The sequence below is a fragment of the Danio rerio genome, chromosome 24 (assembly GCF_052040795.2).
Source record: "Danio rerio strain M-AB ecotype USA chromosome 24, GRCz13ab, whole genome shotgun sequence".
NCBI classification, from domain to species: Eukaryota; Metazoa; Chordata; class Actinopteri; order Cypriniformes; family Danionidae; genus Danio; species Danio rerio.
Genome location: NC_141044.1, coordinates 42,093,031 through 42,110,000, shown reverse-complemented (window position 1 = coordinate 42,110,000; position 16,970 = coordinate 42,093,031). Strand labels below are relative to the sequence as shown.

At 36.5% G+C, this 16,970-nt stretch overlaps 3 protein-coding genes across 9 annotated transcripts in view; 1 reads left to right on the top strand and 2 right to left on the bottom strand.

Moving 5' to 3' along the window:
- The window catches only part of mfsd1l (major facilitator superfamily domain containing 1-like), a 17,901-nt gene extending 14,464 nt beyond the window's left edge, over nucleotides 1–3,437 (bottom strand). For 2 of the 3 annotated variants that reach the window (XM_087310147.1, XM_087310145.1), the window contains exons 1-3: nucleotides 3,392–3,437; nucleotides 3,011–3,111; nucleotides 304–425 (exon numbers count right to left, since the gene is read on the bottom strand). Coding sequence is in view for 2 of the 3 variants with exons in the window: in XM_087310145.1 (XP_087166271.1) it covers nucleotides 304–425; nucleotides 3,011–3,111; nucleotides 3,392–3,413 (245 nt within the window). In the remaining variant the exon portion in view is untranslated. Of the gene's footprint in view, nucleotides 1–303; nucleotides 1,657–1,790; nucleotides 3,112–3,391 lie in introns of all 3 variants that reach the window. The other variant, XM_087310146.1, reaches the window with a different exon arrangement.
- tbc1d24 (TBC1 domain family, member 24) overlaps nucleotides 1–16,970 on the bottom strand; it is a 126,087-nt gene that overhangs the window by 35,653 nt on the left and 73,464 nt on the right. The window lies entirely within an intron of this gene.
- On the top strand, nucleotides 5,215–16,826 carry eme2 (essential meiotic structure-specific endonuclease subunit 2). Of its 5 annotated transcripts, none has more exon segments than NM_001441492.1 (9): nucleotides 5,215–5,594; nucleotides 5,637–5,824; nucleotides 6,867–6,988; nucleotides 7,108–7,221; nucleotides 8,940–9,055; nucleotides 9,166–9,232; nucleotides 9,695–9,810; nucleotides 13,209–13,398; nucleotides 15,457–16,826. In NM_001441492.1, coding segments are annotated over 9 exon segments (1,290 nt in total). In that variant the 5' UTR covers nucleotides 5,215–5,373; the 3' UTR covers nucleotides 15,613–16,826.

The window sequence follows — 16,970 nt, the reverse complement described above, 5'->3', positions numbered from 1 at the left end:
AGACACGTCGCGCGCACACCCTGTCAGTCACCACCAAACCACCACCTCTCCTGACAGCTGAGCGGGACGCTGCAAAATAAACCCTGACAAACTGACCAATGTGAGGAGAGTTTACTCGCACGTGACTTGTTTTAGCTCTTTTGGTCCGATTAGAAACTTTGCAGTGTGAAAGTGAACCGCTCCAAGAGCAAAGAGCAACAATGTAACAATTATAATCTCTGTTTCAGGAACAACTGAATCGATTCAGATAAGTCTTGATAAGTCTTGAGTGGTGTGAAAGTAAATAAAGCGTGTAAGTCTTACGTCCAGGCGTAGATGGCGTAGAGTAGATTATACTCCTGTGGTGTCATTCCCAAACCTTCCACACATGTTCCTGTGCCATTCCCGGTGCTGTTACTCACCGTCCCGTTTGGACACGTCAAATTCTGTAGGTAAAAACACACAAAAACACGGTGTATTCAGAGCCTTCTTTATTGAATCTGTTTTTTCTGATTGTGTTATGTTGTGTGTTTGGCCTGATTTTATCCAGCAGTTCTGTCTGATTTTCGAATCTGATTGGCTAAGCCATGAGATATTAAAGTAATATCAGCACTCATACAGCCTCTTCACCTTTGTGTATTACTCCGCCCACAGGAGTGGCAGGCAGAGGACTATAGTTTGACAAACATTGCAGCTGTTGGGTAACAATGTACTTTGAGGCTTTTCAGGTGAGAATGTAGTTGTTTAGATTGCAACTATGCAGTTTATTTATAAGGATAGTGTCTGTTTTAAATATTCAGCATGTTGACAGCCATCAGCCTGTCATACTGAGCAGAGCAAAGACAGTTTACGTTCCACCACAAGATGGTGACAGAGAACGCATAATAAGCCCTTAGGGTAGAAAAAAAAAGGGTGTTTCATGTTTGATTTTCATATTTATATATGCAATTATGTTGTCTAACTGTTGTATAAATGCAAAAATCACACTTATAGCAGTGCGGTATGGCTGTATATCGTCACTGGTGGTACACTTATGCTGTGTTCACACCAGACGCGGAACGCGCGGATAAATCGCGCAATTTGCGCTTAAATAGCCGCGTGAACATTTGAGTTTACTCGCTTCATTCGCGCGTCAAACATCGCTTCATTCGCGTGTCAAATTCACTTCAGAACAGACGCGGATTCGCGTAATGGGCAGGGCTTCTGTCAGCCCGAAGACTCTAGCTTCATAGCTAAATGGCTAACATGGAGTTTATGAAGAAAATAACAGTGTTTATGTGCTTTATGAAGACTGAAAAACAGCGTCGATACGTTTAGGGCCGTGTCTGAGTCCACTACATTCTTTCAGAGGTGCATCCAGCTCTGTGAGCTCATAAACTCCTCCAGAAACTTAACCTGGATGACGGAGGCTTTCAGCGGTGCTTCTGACTGAGCCAAGCCCGGGTTTGATGAACTGTTGTCAGTGAAGGCTGGAGGATTTCCCTCGGAACAACAGGTTCTACGTCACAATCACGCCCCCACAAGAGCAAGCTTCTGATTGGTTAACGTGGCACGAATGTACGCCGAAGTTCAAATTTTCGAACTCGAGAGATTCTCGCGAAACGCTCGTTAAGCACGTCAAACGCGCAAAACGCTCAATTCGCCCCGTGCCATTTGCGCAATTTGCGTCATTCGCGCCTCGTCATTCGCACCGCGCCATTCGCGCGTATCGCACCGCAGGATGTCTATTCACGCGTTTGCATTGACTTAACATTTAAATCACTCGCGCTTGATGCGCGTTTCGCGTCTGGTGTGAACGCAGCATAAGGCACTCGGCCTGTGGCCTCAAGCCAACACACACCTCCCACCATTGTCGATATACAGTCATATCCCACTGCTATTCGTGTGATATTGCCCATGTATCAGCCTATCAAACTGTCAGAAACAGTATGACTAAACTGACTAAATTAAGACTGCATCCAAGGTGATTGGAGTTCAACAGACATTGCTCCAAGGTATTTTAAGAGAACGAGTGGTTAAAAACATTCATACAATAATTAACTCTCCATCTCAACCATTGCACAAGGAGTTTGTTGTACTCCCATGTAAAGCAATAGGGGGTTATACCAATTACTATTTCTACTTTAAATCATCTGTACATATACTGTGTAAATGATTCACTCCAGTAAATCAGAAGAAAATAAATATCGCAATGTCAAATAGTAAGCGATTATGTTGCGTTAATCCAGCCTGTTGAATAGATGAGTTTATGCAGAAAAAACTACATTACCCACAATGCTGCAACACAATTCCACCAATCAGAGTGTCACAGTGAGTAAAGTCCAGCTACAGATATTAAGCTTCACCTACTGCCATTAGGAACTGTAAATAACATGATCAAGTCAACCTACGCTCTCAAAAATACCAAAATATTTGTAAACATTTATATTTTACAACATACTTGAAAAATGATGTTGTATAGACACAACCGACAACTTATATTTGCTTCTATGTGAATGCTGACTGAGCTTAACATGTTAAAAATCACACGTAAAACATGAAACGTGAAGTTTTGGAAGACATTGCAAAACAAAAATGTGTTCGCATGAAAATTTGATTTCACAGGAAAATGGTTTTCTTCTGTACGTATTGAGCTGTGTCACACTGTTATCTGTAACACTGTTGATATCCTTTGAGTTGGTTGGTTGGATTATGGATTATTATAGGTCTTTTAACCATTTTTAACCAACTGTACAAATTGTAAATAATAATAATAATAAAATAAATAAATAAAGGGGATAAAACTTACAAAATCTGGGTCTGCAAGCACTAAATCACATTAGTTCTTCTTACTATTAATTAACAATAAAAGACAAGCCAGCCACTATGTAACGTAAGCAGTCATACACAATTTTGAAGACATTTATGCAACACAATTACATAAAATAGTCTGTAGTATGTGTAAATTGTGCTAAATATCTCCAAATATGCATATTCCTCAATGATATGAACCCTTTAAAGATGTGAAGATGATAGTAAAATTGCTCTTTACCCCTTGAAACTGCTCCTGCAGGACACTGGGAATGTCGAAGCAGAAATAAGAGCCGAATGTCAGCATACAGTTAAAAAACAGGACCACAAACCGGTAGTAAGCTGTAAATACACACAATAATACACATGTATTCAGAGAAAGAGAGAGAGAGAGAGAGAGAGAGAGGGGGGGGAGATAGCAATGTGTCAGATTACATATAAACAACAAAGAAAACAACACTTACTAGCTATAAATATCCTATGAATTGTGCTATTTGTTGTCAAGCTGGTTAATTTAACAATAAGTCAGCCACATTTCCCTCTGTTTACATACTGAGCGCTTATTTAAATGTCACTGAATTCACAAACATGTTGAAACCAGTGAAATGGTTGGTTTATTTACCTTGTTCTGCAGGTTTGGCCATCACGATGCCTTATAAATCTCTGCCGTTATCCCATAAAGTTCAGAGTAATTTATCTGTGTTTATGTGACCCAGAAAGGAGGCGATCTTCAGAATGTGCAGTTTGTGAGGATATTTGCTGATCTGTAAATCATAATACAACCGTGAAAAGCCTCGAAGAGTTGAAACAGTCGATCCAGGTTTTCTACCGACCGACATTTTCCGCATTTAGCCTTACGTCATAGACTGGGCGTCATGTGACTTGACGATGACGTTGTTTTTCTCAGCGCTGACGCAGCATTTAGTGGTGATTGGGCAATCAGAGGTGATAATTAGATCATTTAATCATGCATGTGTGTGTGTTTTTAAATAAAAAAAGTGCTTGATTAACTCTTCTGATATGTTTAAATCATAGACTGATTTAAACAAAGCACAATCAGTGAGCATTGTACGCCCTTTAAACAGGCATAATAACAAATAAATGGGTCAAACATTTAGAAAATGGCATTTATGCATTAAAACAGTACGATTTTCTAATTTTATTTACAGACACCAACTAAAAAGTCATTCAGACGAATAAAAGTGTATACTGCAATTTATCTTGTCAGGTATATATAGACGAAAAGGATGTTTATTTCCAATTATTTGTCATTCAGTGGATTTTTGGAAAACATTTATTGGTAAACAGTGCCTTACATTATCTAAATCAACATGCAATAAGAAAATAAGAGCCCTGCTTCAGGAAGATTCTGTTACTGTGCCTTTTTGTGAATGGTATTTCCCGGAAGAAAGTTTGGGTATTACCCCACAATTTTTTATAACAAATAAAATAAGAGAAGTGACCTTTAAACTGATTCATTAATTCAAACAAGTGTAATCGTAAAAGGCTTAAGAATGATATTAACACTAACTGACCTTCTGGCTTAGTGAATCCTGAATCTTCTGTTTGTTTATTTTGGACTTTCCCTTATTCAATGACATTTTGGTGTGATGCTCTTGATTTTATAAAAGATTATGTGAAGGCAGATTTTAAATTTACATATAAGAATGTTATCTTTGGTTGGAAAAGGGAAATAATACTTATTTCATAAAGCATTATATTCACAAGAGTAAGAGTTGGAAGTGTAAACAAAATTTTTCTAAATTTAACATTGAAATGAAAATGTATTTTGAAAAGCAATACGAACAAGGACTTTGATGAAGAACTTGGCACTTGTCTTGGACTAAATTACTGAAAATCCCTGGTTTGACGTTGTTTGATTGATTGATTTCATTTGTTGTTAATGTTTTTCAAGCATTTAATAATAATATTTATATATATATATATATATATATATATATATATATATATATATATATAATACATGTGAATTATTTGATGGCAAATTAAACGGTTTTCATTTTATATTTGTATGTTTTTCCACTATCCTTCAAACTAGGCTTAACCTATTTCACAGCAAGAATATGTAATCATTTAAAATGTACAATAAGTATGGTCACTTATAGTTTTGTATATTTTATTATAGGATAGACTAACTGGTGTTTTATTTCATCATACATATCTGTTACATTAAATTACAATGGAACTATTTTGTTTCACCCATATTTTTAATTATTTCAAACAAAATCTTGTATGCATCTATATATATATTTTCAATATATAAGGACATTAACTGAAAAAAAATCAATGAACATATAATCTGCAATTAGAAGCTGCAAATACAACGCCAAGTATAACAGTAATCCTTGCCTTTCTCATAAAAACTTACATTTTCAAAACGCAATCCGTAGAAGCATTGTCCCTCCTGAGGCGCCGTATTTATTTACATCCACCAGCTGGAACTGAGTTCTGAACAATGATGAAGCGCATTAGATAAGAACTAAACAGGGATGACTTAAATAAAATGAGAGAAAACTATCATATACAATCAACATATTCTACTTTACATATTATATTTATAGCCATAATAGATGATTTAACGGGATGTCCTGCACGCAGAGAGCGAACACATGGGAAATATCAGATTCAGAGAATGAGGCTGAAGAAAATAAACCATCATCATGTGTAAAACTCAAACAGGACACCTCTGTAAATGAATCGAACACTTCCCGGACTGAAGACAGCAGCTCCGGGAGGAAGAGGAGGAGGAAGAGGCCAGAGGAGCAGCAGGACACGAAGAAAACTGCCAAAGAGAAGCTGAACGAGGAGAAAAATAGGACAAAAGAGGATAAAAATAAGCTGAAAAGGGAGAAAAATAAGATAAAAGAGGATAAAAATAAGATAAAAGATGAGAAAGAGAAGCTGAAAGAGGAGAAAAATAAGCTGAAAGAGGAGAAGCTACAAGACAGACAGAGGAGGAAAGACGCAGCGGTGAAACTGAACCTGTTAAAACCTGAAAATGTCATCAAGAGTCTGACGGTCCACATTCACGCCGGTGAGGAATCTTGACAAGTGGAGATGAGGGTGTCACTGGTGTAGTGTTATAATAAGACATGAATGCACATCAGTGTTGTTATATACAGGCCCGGATTGGCTAATCGGGAGGACCGGGAGAATTCCCGGTGGGCCGGTCCGTATTTTGGCCGCGAGGGCCGGTGTCCCTAGCTCCAGAATCTGTTGCTTTCAGCAGTCAGTTTAAATAAATTTATTTATTTACTTGACCACAGTCTTCTTAATCATTATTTTAACGCAGCCCTGCTCTTTTTATCTGTTTAATGACGATATAAATCAGATGATTTACCTCTGAACGATAACGACAGGTTACCAAGCCACTGACCCGGGTTTGATCCTCGTCTGAGTAATTAGATTTTTCATTTTTATTGTTAAGACATATAATACTGTTAGGGTTGTTGAACATTTGCCCCCAGACTAAAATGTAAGTCTGAGCTGTTTCAACTGAAATAAAATTGCACTGATTGATTTTTAAAATGATCAGTGCCTTTGTTTTGTCTCAAGATGCACACCAGTAATGTTTTTTTCTAAGCATGTTAATAAAACTACTTAAATGTCCTAATTGAACTATGGCCTAATCCTGGCTATAGTCTAAGCCTTGTCTGTGAAACCGGGCCTTGAAGTTCTAAAGCAGCTGTTTTCTTAAAAAAAAGACTTGATAGTGTAATTAGAAACTGAATTGGAAATGACCTTATTTTAATATAGTCAGTCGTGAACTGAGGTGGGCCAGTGTGAGGCTTGAAACTCCAGGGCTGAAAAGGAGTCTCACTCCGGCCCCACATACCTGTCAACACTTGGAATGTGAAAATAAGGGATACTGATTTATATGCATAAAGAAATGATGTAAACAAACTAAAACATACAGAAGAAAGAAACTTCCTTTTGAGTTTCAGTACTTTTGTTGTTTGCTTTTGTCACGATTGTTTTTTCACCAGCTTTCTTCGTTGTCTGTACAAAAATTAACTATAATATGTTTTTATATATATATATATTATTTATTATTCTTGCTTGTAATTTTTGTCTAGTCCTGTTGCGGGACGGAGGCTGTGATGTGTTGCTCAGGACTCTGGATGGCCTGCAGTGGAGAAACCGTATAGAAAATGAAGGTCTTCCCAACAGCATCAGCTGGACTCGACAAGGCCTTCAGGTCTTGTTACCAATAACTCTCCATTAGGGGTTTCTCAGGCACTGTTATTATTGGGCAACACCAGATATGAAAGTGCTTATCAAATCAGGTGTTTTTTCTCAATGTGTGCTGTACTGCAGACTGAGGATGAGGAGAAACATGCAGTTATTGAAGAAGATCAGCTCCTGATGGTGATTTCCCCTGATGAACTTGAGGACATGCTGAGCTCACATAAAACAGTGAGCAATCTGTCGGTTAGTCATTAAATATAATCCATCCTGTTAAAATGTGAATTATTTTTAGACTGTTATATGTAAGTTATATACTATATATATAATTTTATAAAATGAAATATTGTAATGTTACTATATATTTAGTGTTATTAATTATATTGCTATATCTTGTCGTCAGTGTAATCTCTAAGGTTTTTACTATTTATAATTAGAATTAAATTATTTATGTTATGAATTCGGCGACGCAGTGGGTAGCACGTTCGCCTCACAGCAAGAAGGTTGCTGGGTCGCTGGTTCGATCCTCGGCTCAGTTGGCATTTCTGTGTGGAGTTTGCATGTTCTCCCTGCGTTTCATGTGGGATTCCTCCGGGTGCTCCGGTTTCCCCCACAGTCCAAACACATGCGGTACAGGTGAATTGGGTAGGCTAAATTGTCCATAGTGTATGAGTGTGAATGAGAGAGTGTGGATGTTTCTGTTGCTGGATAAGTTGGCGGTTCATTCCGCTGTGGTGACCCCGGATTAATAAAAGGACTAAGCCGACAGAAAAATGAATGAATGAATGTTATGAATTTATTCATTCATTCATTTTCTTGTCGGCTTAGTCCCTTTATTAATCCGGGGTCACCACAGCGGAATGAACCGCCAACTTATCCAGCAAGTTTTTACACAGCGGATGCCCTTCCAGACAAAACCCATCTCTGGGAAACATCCACACTCTCTCATTCACACTCATACACTATGGACAATTTAGCCTACCCAATTCACCTGTACCGCATGTCTTTGGACTGTGGGGGAAACCGGAGCACCCGGAGGAAACCCACGCGAACGCAGGGAAAACATGCAAACTCCACACAGAAACAGCAACTGACCCAGCCAAAGCTCAAACCAGCAACCTTCTTGCAATGAGGCGACAGCACTACCTACTGCGCCACTGAGTCACCTAATGTTATAAATGATTGTTTTATTTAAATATATTGTCAATATATAATTTTAATAAAAATAATCATAATATAATAATGAACATAATATACAGGGTATATACCGGAATCAGAGAGTAAAATTCAATACCTTTTATCAAACTCTTTCCATACATTTTAAGACCTCATCGCCACTTTAAGTCTGAAACGGTAGCATTGGCAACATTTTGAATATATTCACTAAAAACTGGTTGTAAGAAACTAATCCTAAACTAAAACATTATTCATATACTTCATAAAAATGTTAATCCAGAATATAGCGTCGCCTGTAGAACAGCAGGAATAATGGAGCTGCCTTGGTTACTGCAGTAAACAAAGCAGTGTGACATCTAATATAGCAGGATTTTATCGGTTTCAGAAACTACACAGCATCCCAAAATCTCAAACTTTAGCATACAACTATAATTTTACAACTGTATAATCAAAATTGTGCAAAATTGAATACTTTGTCACAGCATTTAAGACTTTTTAAGGGCCTTAAATTTCTCGAAATTGATTTTTCAACTTTTAATACTTTTTAAGACCTCGCGGACACACTGATATGATACAATTATAATGTATATATATATATTTATAATATTATAAATTGTTAAAATGATTAATTGCTGTTGTTAGATTATTATATTTTTAATTAATGTAAATAATAAACGTAATTATAGTACGATTATAATGAATATATAATGGTTATTATATTATTTTAGTAGTAGTACTATTCTCTTTACTGTATTCAGTGGAGTTTCTTGTGTTGATCTTCATTCTAGGCTCCTATTGGTGAAATACATGAGGGGGCGGAGTCTCTGTTGCAGCATCTCTACAAGTACTTGAACAGAACAGAGGGAAAAGTTGTCACAATTCTAGTGATCGGTTGTCAGCGACGGTACACGCTCTCAAATCATCTTATTATTAATCTTTAAGTTGATAATAATACAGAATCATTCATATATAGAACTAGAGTGGACTTCTATAAGTGTGTGTTTGTGTGTTCAGATCAGCATCTTGGGATGAAGATGAGCTTGACTTTCAACTGAATGAGCACCATATGGACACAGAAGAGGTCTGAGAGAATATTATATAATATCATATATATGTATTAATATATTATGGGCATCACAGTGGCTCAGTGGGTCGGCTAGACCCGGCTAGGCCAGTTGGCATTTCTGAGTGGAGTTTGCATGTTCTCCTCATGTTGGCATGGGTTTCCTCCGGGTGCTCCGGTTTCCCCCCACAGTCTAAACACATACGCTATAGGGGAATTGAATAAACTAAATTGGCCGTAGTGTATGAGTGTGTGTGTGAATGAGTGTATATGGGTGTTTCCCAGTACTGGGTTGCAGCTGGAAGAGCATTCGCTGTGTAAAACATATGCTGGATTAATAAAGGAACTTGGCCGAAGGAAAATGAATGAATGATTATTAGTATTATATATTATTATCAATCTAATATAATAGACAATCTCTGAATATTCATCAGTAATGTGTCTTTCCAGTAATCATGTCTTATTTTCTGTGACTGACAGCTTTTGGTTCACCTGCAGCTCTACTGGAATATAACCGTTCGCTTCCTGTCCAGCTGGCAGGAAGTGACCAATCATGTGGTCGCAGTTACCAAAGCTTTATCGAAGAGACCGTACAAGTGAGTTTCACACAGAGATCCTACAGAAATCGTTAAGTAATGCTGGATTCACTTTCACCTTTTAACATTTAAAGGGATAGTTGACACGAAAATGCGAAGTTGCTTATTTAATCACCCTCTCGAGTTGTTTTTTTTCAAAACAACAACAAAAGCATGACAAATGTTTGCCCGCGCGTGCGTGTGTGTGCGCACACATGTAAAGGTAACTAGGTGAAAGGTCAGAGTACATACGTAATGGAAAAAATTTTGTATATATTTATATACATATATAAATATATATATAAATATATATATATATATATATATATATATATATATATATATATATATATATATATATATATATATGTATATATATAAATATATAAATATATATATATATATATATATATATATATATATATATATGTATATATATACATATATATATATATTTATATATATACATATATATATATATATATATATATATATATATATATATATATATATATATATATATATATATATATATATATATATATATATATATACACATAAACAACATGTATAATGAAGCAAATGAATGAAGCAAATAACTAGATAAAAATAAAATTGTTAGAAAAGAATCAGTGGTAAGGAGTGACAATGATAGTAATGTAATGAAAGTCATTATGACAGTAAAAAGAAAGAAAACACAGCAGTAATAGTAACTGACAACAACAACAATAATAACAATTACAAGTACTACACCAATTACTACTACTACAGAAAATTAGTAATGTTTCAACTACTACTGCGGCTACTACAACCACTATCACAATGTTTGCTTCTACTAATACTACTACAACGTCTACTACAACTAATACTTCAACAATGACTACTACTATTGGTACTACTACAACTGGTACTACTACAACAACATCTACTACTACTGATACTACTACACCAACGACGACCACTACTCCTTCTATCTACTAATTCTGATACTACCCCAATGATGTCTACTATTACTGATACTACAACAATTACTGCTTCGACAACCACTCGCGAGTGGTTCTAAACATTTACGAGTTTCTTTCTTTCTTTTGAACACAAAAGAAGATCATTTGAAGAAGGCTGGAAACCGGTAACCATTGATTTCCATAGTAAGGCAAGGCAAGGCAAATTTATTTATATAGCACATTTCATACACAGTGGCAATTCAAAGTGCTTTACATAAACAGGAATAAAAGAAACAAGTAAAATAAAAATAAAAACAAATAATAAAAATGCGTAAAAAAACATAAAAACAGGTAAAATGTGATATAAAAGAATGAAGAAGAAGAGAAAAACATAATAGTAGGGAAAACAAGTACTATGGAAGTCCATGGCATCCAAGAATCTTCAAAATATCTTCTTTTGTGTTCAACAGATGTTCAACAGATGTTTATGACAAACCTTTCATTTTTGGATAAACTATCCCTTTAAATATCACAGTATGAAAGTAAATCCAGTTTAAAACCTGTCTGTGTTTTTTTAAGTTATGATTTTTCAATGTCCTCATAATAATGTCCTTGTAATACCGGAGTCATATATCAGATTGATGGGGCTGGATTATTTTGCATTGGGAAAAGAAAGAGATATATAACTTTACATTTTTACATGTGATCTGATCTACACTTACTCTGATCGTCTGATATGTCATACCCAGGAGACCCAGAAGTCTCGTAACTCATCCAGGACATGCGCTAGGGTCTCCCGTACCATAATAGACCTACGTTGGAGTTGATTTATATGTATTTGATTAGGGAGAGGTTGAAATGTGTACAGTTGGTGTGCCTTTAGGAACAGAGTTGGGAAACACGGCTGTAACTCATCCAGGACATGCGCTAGGGTTTCCCTTACCATAATATACCTAAAACATGGATCGCCATAATTTACTCATCAAGGGCAGGGAAGCATTGTGTCTTAATTTTTTTAGTTTTATAACTTTTATAGGGGTTTTTAGCTTTATTTTTATTGGACAGTACAGTGGAGCATGGGGAGCGATAGGGAAAAATACATTACATTACATCAGGGGTGCTCAGTCCTGTTCCTGGAGATCTACCTTCCTGCAGATTTCAGTTGCTACCCATATCAAACACACCTGCCTATAATTATCACATGGTGTTCAGGTCCTAATTAATTGGTTCAGGTGTGTTTGATATGGGTAGCAACTGAAATCTGCAGGAAGGTAGATCTCCAGGAACAGGACTGAGCACCCCTGCATTACATTTACATTACATAAAGCTATTGGTGGCAACATGTTATTTCTTAATTGAATAGGTCAGTGTTTCCCAAGCCTGTTCCTGGAGGCACACTAACAGTACATATTTTGGATGTCTACCTTATCTGACTCATTAACTTCAGGTTTTGGAGTCTCTTCTTATGTTCTGAGGAGTTGATTCAGGTGTGTTTGATTAGGGAGAGGTTGAAAATTGTGTACAGTTGGTGTCCTTAGGAACAGAGTTGGGAAACACGGCTGTAACTCATCCAGGACATGCGCTAGGGTTTCGTTTACCATAATATACCTAAAACATGGATCGCTATAATTTACTAATCAAGGGCAGGGAAGCATTGTGTCTTAATTATTTTATTTTATAACTTTTATAGGGGTTTTTAGCTTTATTTTTATTGGACAGTACAGTGGAGCATGGGGAATGATAGGGTAAAACACATTACATTACATTTACATTACATAAAGCTATTGGTGCCAACATGTTATTTCCTAATTGACTAGATCAGTGTGTCCCAAGCCTGTTCCTGGAGGCACACTAACAGTACATATTTTGCATGTCTCCCTTATCTGACTCATTAACTTCAGGTTTTGGAGTCTCTTCTTATGTTCTGAGGAGTTGATTCAGGTGTGTTTGATTAGAAAGAGGTTGAGATGTGTGCTGTTGGTGTGCCTTTAAGAACAGAGTTGGGAAACACGGCTGTAACTCATCCAGGACATGCGCTAGGGTTTCCCTTACCATAATATACCTAAAACATGGACCACCATAATTTACTCATCAAGGGCAGGGAAGCATTGTGTCTTAATTATTTAAATTTTTAAATTTTTTATGGGTTTTTAACATTTATTTTTATAGGACAGTATAGTGGAGACTGGAAAGCATGAGGAGCAGAGAGATAGGGGAAAGTTCAGCAAAGGACCTCTAGCCGGGAATCGAACTCGGGTTGTTGTGTAATAAATGTCAGCGCATATCTACAAAACTATTTGTGCTGACATGTTGTTTCTTAATTGATGAGATATCTCCTCAATAGCAGGGAAAGAGTTAATAATAAGAATCACATTAGGGAGCTCACTGTAGAACAGTATGACTGGCCTGTGTAGAGTTGATCTCTCCGTCAGCCGCCGCTCTTTATTCCTCAGTCCGGCTGTTTTCTGTTATCAGGGCGTTGTGTGTTGAACCTGATCTGGGTTTCTGCATGGACGGCTCGTGGTCAGCTGGTGTGCGAGTGGACAGAGATGGCCGTGGTCTCGCTCAGGTGTGGACACGGCAAATACAGCAGCTGAACCGCATCAGTGCAGCCGTGGCCAAAACAGTGACCAGCGCCTTCCCTTCACCATCACTCCTGCTGCAGGTGACCTGTGCTCAGACTACAGTGAAAAAATGATTCACTGCATTTTTTAAGGTGAAGTAAGTGGTGCAATCTGTGTATGTGGGCTGAATTTAAACAAAACATATTCAGTTGAGCATTACTACATTTATTTTGTTTAAATTCAGCCCTTATGAATTGTTTGCAACCACTTACTGTACCTTAAAATATTTTTTTTAGTGTAGGGATGATAACCATTCAATGATGATTGATTAATAGTATGCCTACACAGAACCTATGTGGCAATAATCTGCTAATTTTTTGCATATTGTTGAATCTATACTCACCGGCCAGTTTATTAGGTACACCTGTCCAACTGCTTGTTAACGCTAATTTCTAATCAGCCAATCACATGGTTGAAACTCAATGCATTTAGGCATGTAGACATGATAAAGACGATCTGCTGCAGTTCAAACTGAGCATCAGAATGGGGAAGAAATGGGATTTAAGTGACTTTAAACGTGGCATGGTTGTTGGTGTTAGACGGGCTGGTCTGAGTATTTCAGAAACTGCTGATCTACTGGGATTTTCACGCACAACCATCTCAAGGGTTTACAGAAAATGAAGAAAAAGAGGACATATCCAGTGAGCGGCAGTTCTGTGGGCACAAATGCCTTGTTGATGCCAGAGGTCTGAGGAGAATGGCCAGACATATGCAAATGCTTATATGATTTATTAACAATACAGTTTGTAAATTAATATTTTCAGTCTTTTACTAGATATATTATTTAAGAGACTTAATTTAAATGGATTTGCATTGTGAACCTTAAATAAAAGTTATTATTTTATTTATATTATGTTTTTATTAAGTTTTTTGGTTATTATACTTCCAATATAATTCTGCATATTATTTACTAAATTCTGTGCAGAAATAGCAAAAAATGTCCGCAGATTCTGTTTGGCCCTAATCATGTCAATAGTCCTTTAAAATCGATGCACATCATCAGTGGTTCATTAAAGGGATAGTTCACCAAACAATTTAAATTCTGTCATTTACTTGTCACAATTCTGTTTTAGTTTTTTCTGTTAAGCACAAAATAAGATGTTTTGAAGAATGTTGGAAACTGGAAGTCATTTAGTTTCATAGTATGTGTTTTTATCTACTATGGGTGTCAATGTTTAGCGGTTCATTCTTCAGAATATGCTGTTGTGTTCAACAGATTCAAAAAATGCAAACAAGATGTAAATGATGGCAGAGTTTTCATTTTTTGGGTGACCTGTTAAGGTTATTAATTAATATATGGATTGTTAACTTAAATGACTGGCGATCATGGAAAATTGACATCATTTAATGCACAATATGTAAAAAAAAATTGCTAATTTAAATATTTAAAAGCCACTAAAGCCACAGGGTTATATATCTTGCAAACGTATGTATTTAAATTATCCCAAAAATTTAAAATAATGTTCAAATTCAGAGAAATAGTCAATTTTAATTAGTGAGATGTTGGATTATGTGCTGTGTGTTCATGCAAATGACTTCACACACTCTCATTTTTTGTTTTGGTTGCAGGTAGACAGCAGCGAGGCTTTAATATGTTGTAGCCTAAAATGTATTCAGTCTGATAAAACAGTTTCCTCTCCATCTGATCATGAAAATAGGAAGTGGTGGAGTTTGGCATAATAAAAGCTTTAATGAACGTAATGAATGTCATGTAGGATATAAAGATGATCACAACTTCCATGATTCCACACTCAGTCACTGCATCATCAAAGTATGCCTTTGTTTGTTGTGAATACACTCCCTCTAGTGGTGAAAATTAAATATTGTACCTATATTCTGGCCTCGCAGTGAAGTACACTCCTAATATAGGCCATTTCAATGTGGTGTTGTCATTGGCCCATGAACATTTCCTGCATGTTGTCAAACCTAATTTAATCATAACGTTAAAACTGATGTCACAACATTATTTATCAATGTTTGGACTTTTTAGGATTCTCAGAGACTATGATATCTTAAAATGTAAAACAGGAAATAGGTTGATACCTACTGTAGTATTGTTTACATCCCTCAAAATGCTCTATACCCTCATTTACCTGCAGGCCTATGATGAGCTGCCGTCGGGGGAGGAGCCACGCAAGCTATTGGCTGATCTCACGGTGGTGGGTGGAGCTAACGAGAGGCGTGTCGGTCCTGAGCTCGCCGGCCGAATACATCGCCTCCTCACGTCCCAGAATCCTCAGCTCCTGCTGGATTAAGGCTCAAATCATGGAAGAAAATCAAACTCTGCACTTTAAAGTGAGCTGAATATAAACATGTGCCTCAGATTAATACATTCCAATCTCATCATGGACATATTGATTGATCATACAGCAAGTACTTGAAAAATAAATGTCAATGAAATGTTTTATGATGTTTGCGCTGAATGCTTTAAAATATCAGTTGAATGGGCGTCACAGTGGCGCAATGGGTAGCACGATCGCCTCACAGCAAGAAGACCGCTGGTTCAAGCCCCAGCAGGGTCATAAGGCATTTCTGTGTGGAGTTTGCATTTCCCCCACAGTCTAAACACATGTGCTATAGGGCAATTGAATAAGCTAAATTGACCATAGTGCATGAGTTTGTGGGAATGCAAGAGTGTATAGGTGTTTCCCAGTGTTGGGTTGCGGCTGGAAGGGAATCCGCTGAGTAAAACATATGCTAGATAAGTTGGCCGTTCATTCCGCTGTGGCGACCCCGGATTAATAAAGGGACTAAGCCGACAATAAAATGAATGAATGAATATCAGTTAATAAATTGGTCTGATAATCTTATTTAATTTTTATTTTAAAAAATTGGATTAACTATCAATAATTGTTTTAATGTTATAATGTTTTGTTTGTTGGATCTATGATCTTGGATAAATTACATTAAACTAAGACCACAGAAAGCACCAAAAAATACATTAAACTAAAAACCAGTTGAACAAAATGAATTATTTAAAAAAGCAGCATTACTAAAACATTAATAAACAAGACAGCACAAACTGAAAATAAAATCTAATTCCAAATATAATGTATATACCTGACCTGTCGTCAATCACAGAATCATCTGTTGAGCTGCATCCCAATCATAAATACTGCAGAAGACCTACCGGAGCCCTCATGGACCCAACATTCTCATGGATATCAGTCAAGTTTGGTGGAGGAAAAATCATGGTTTGGGGTTACATTAAGTATGGAGAGTCAGGCCTTACTGTCCTAATGAAATCATACAAAATCAAGGCATGATTAGATTTTATTGTGCTCAAACAAGCATAATCTAGAGGCCTTTACCTTTCATATAAGCCACTTCTGATACCAAATGATCAACTAGAAGTCCAGTTATTGTGACTGTTCCTAAAACTTGAATAGGCGACAAGACTTTTCTCAGGTAATATATTTGTGTTGGGCAAGGATTAATCACATCCAAAATAAAAGTTTGTTTTGACATATGTGTGTGTACTGCGTATATTTATTATTTATGAACCCACACATGGATGCATTCATTTGAGAACATGTTTTTTTATTTAGATATAATATATGACTGCATAATATATAAGATTATGGAGTCAAATTATATATAAGTTTAAATATAT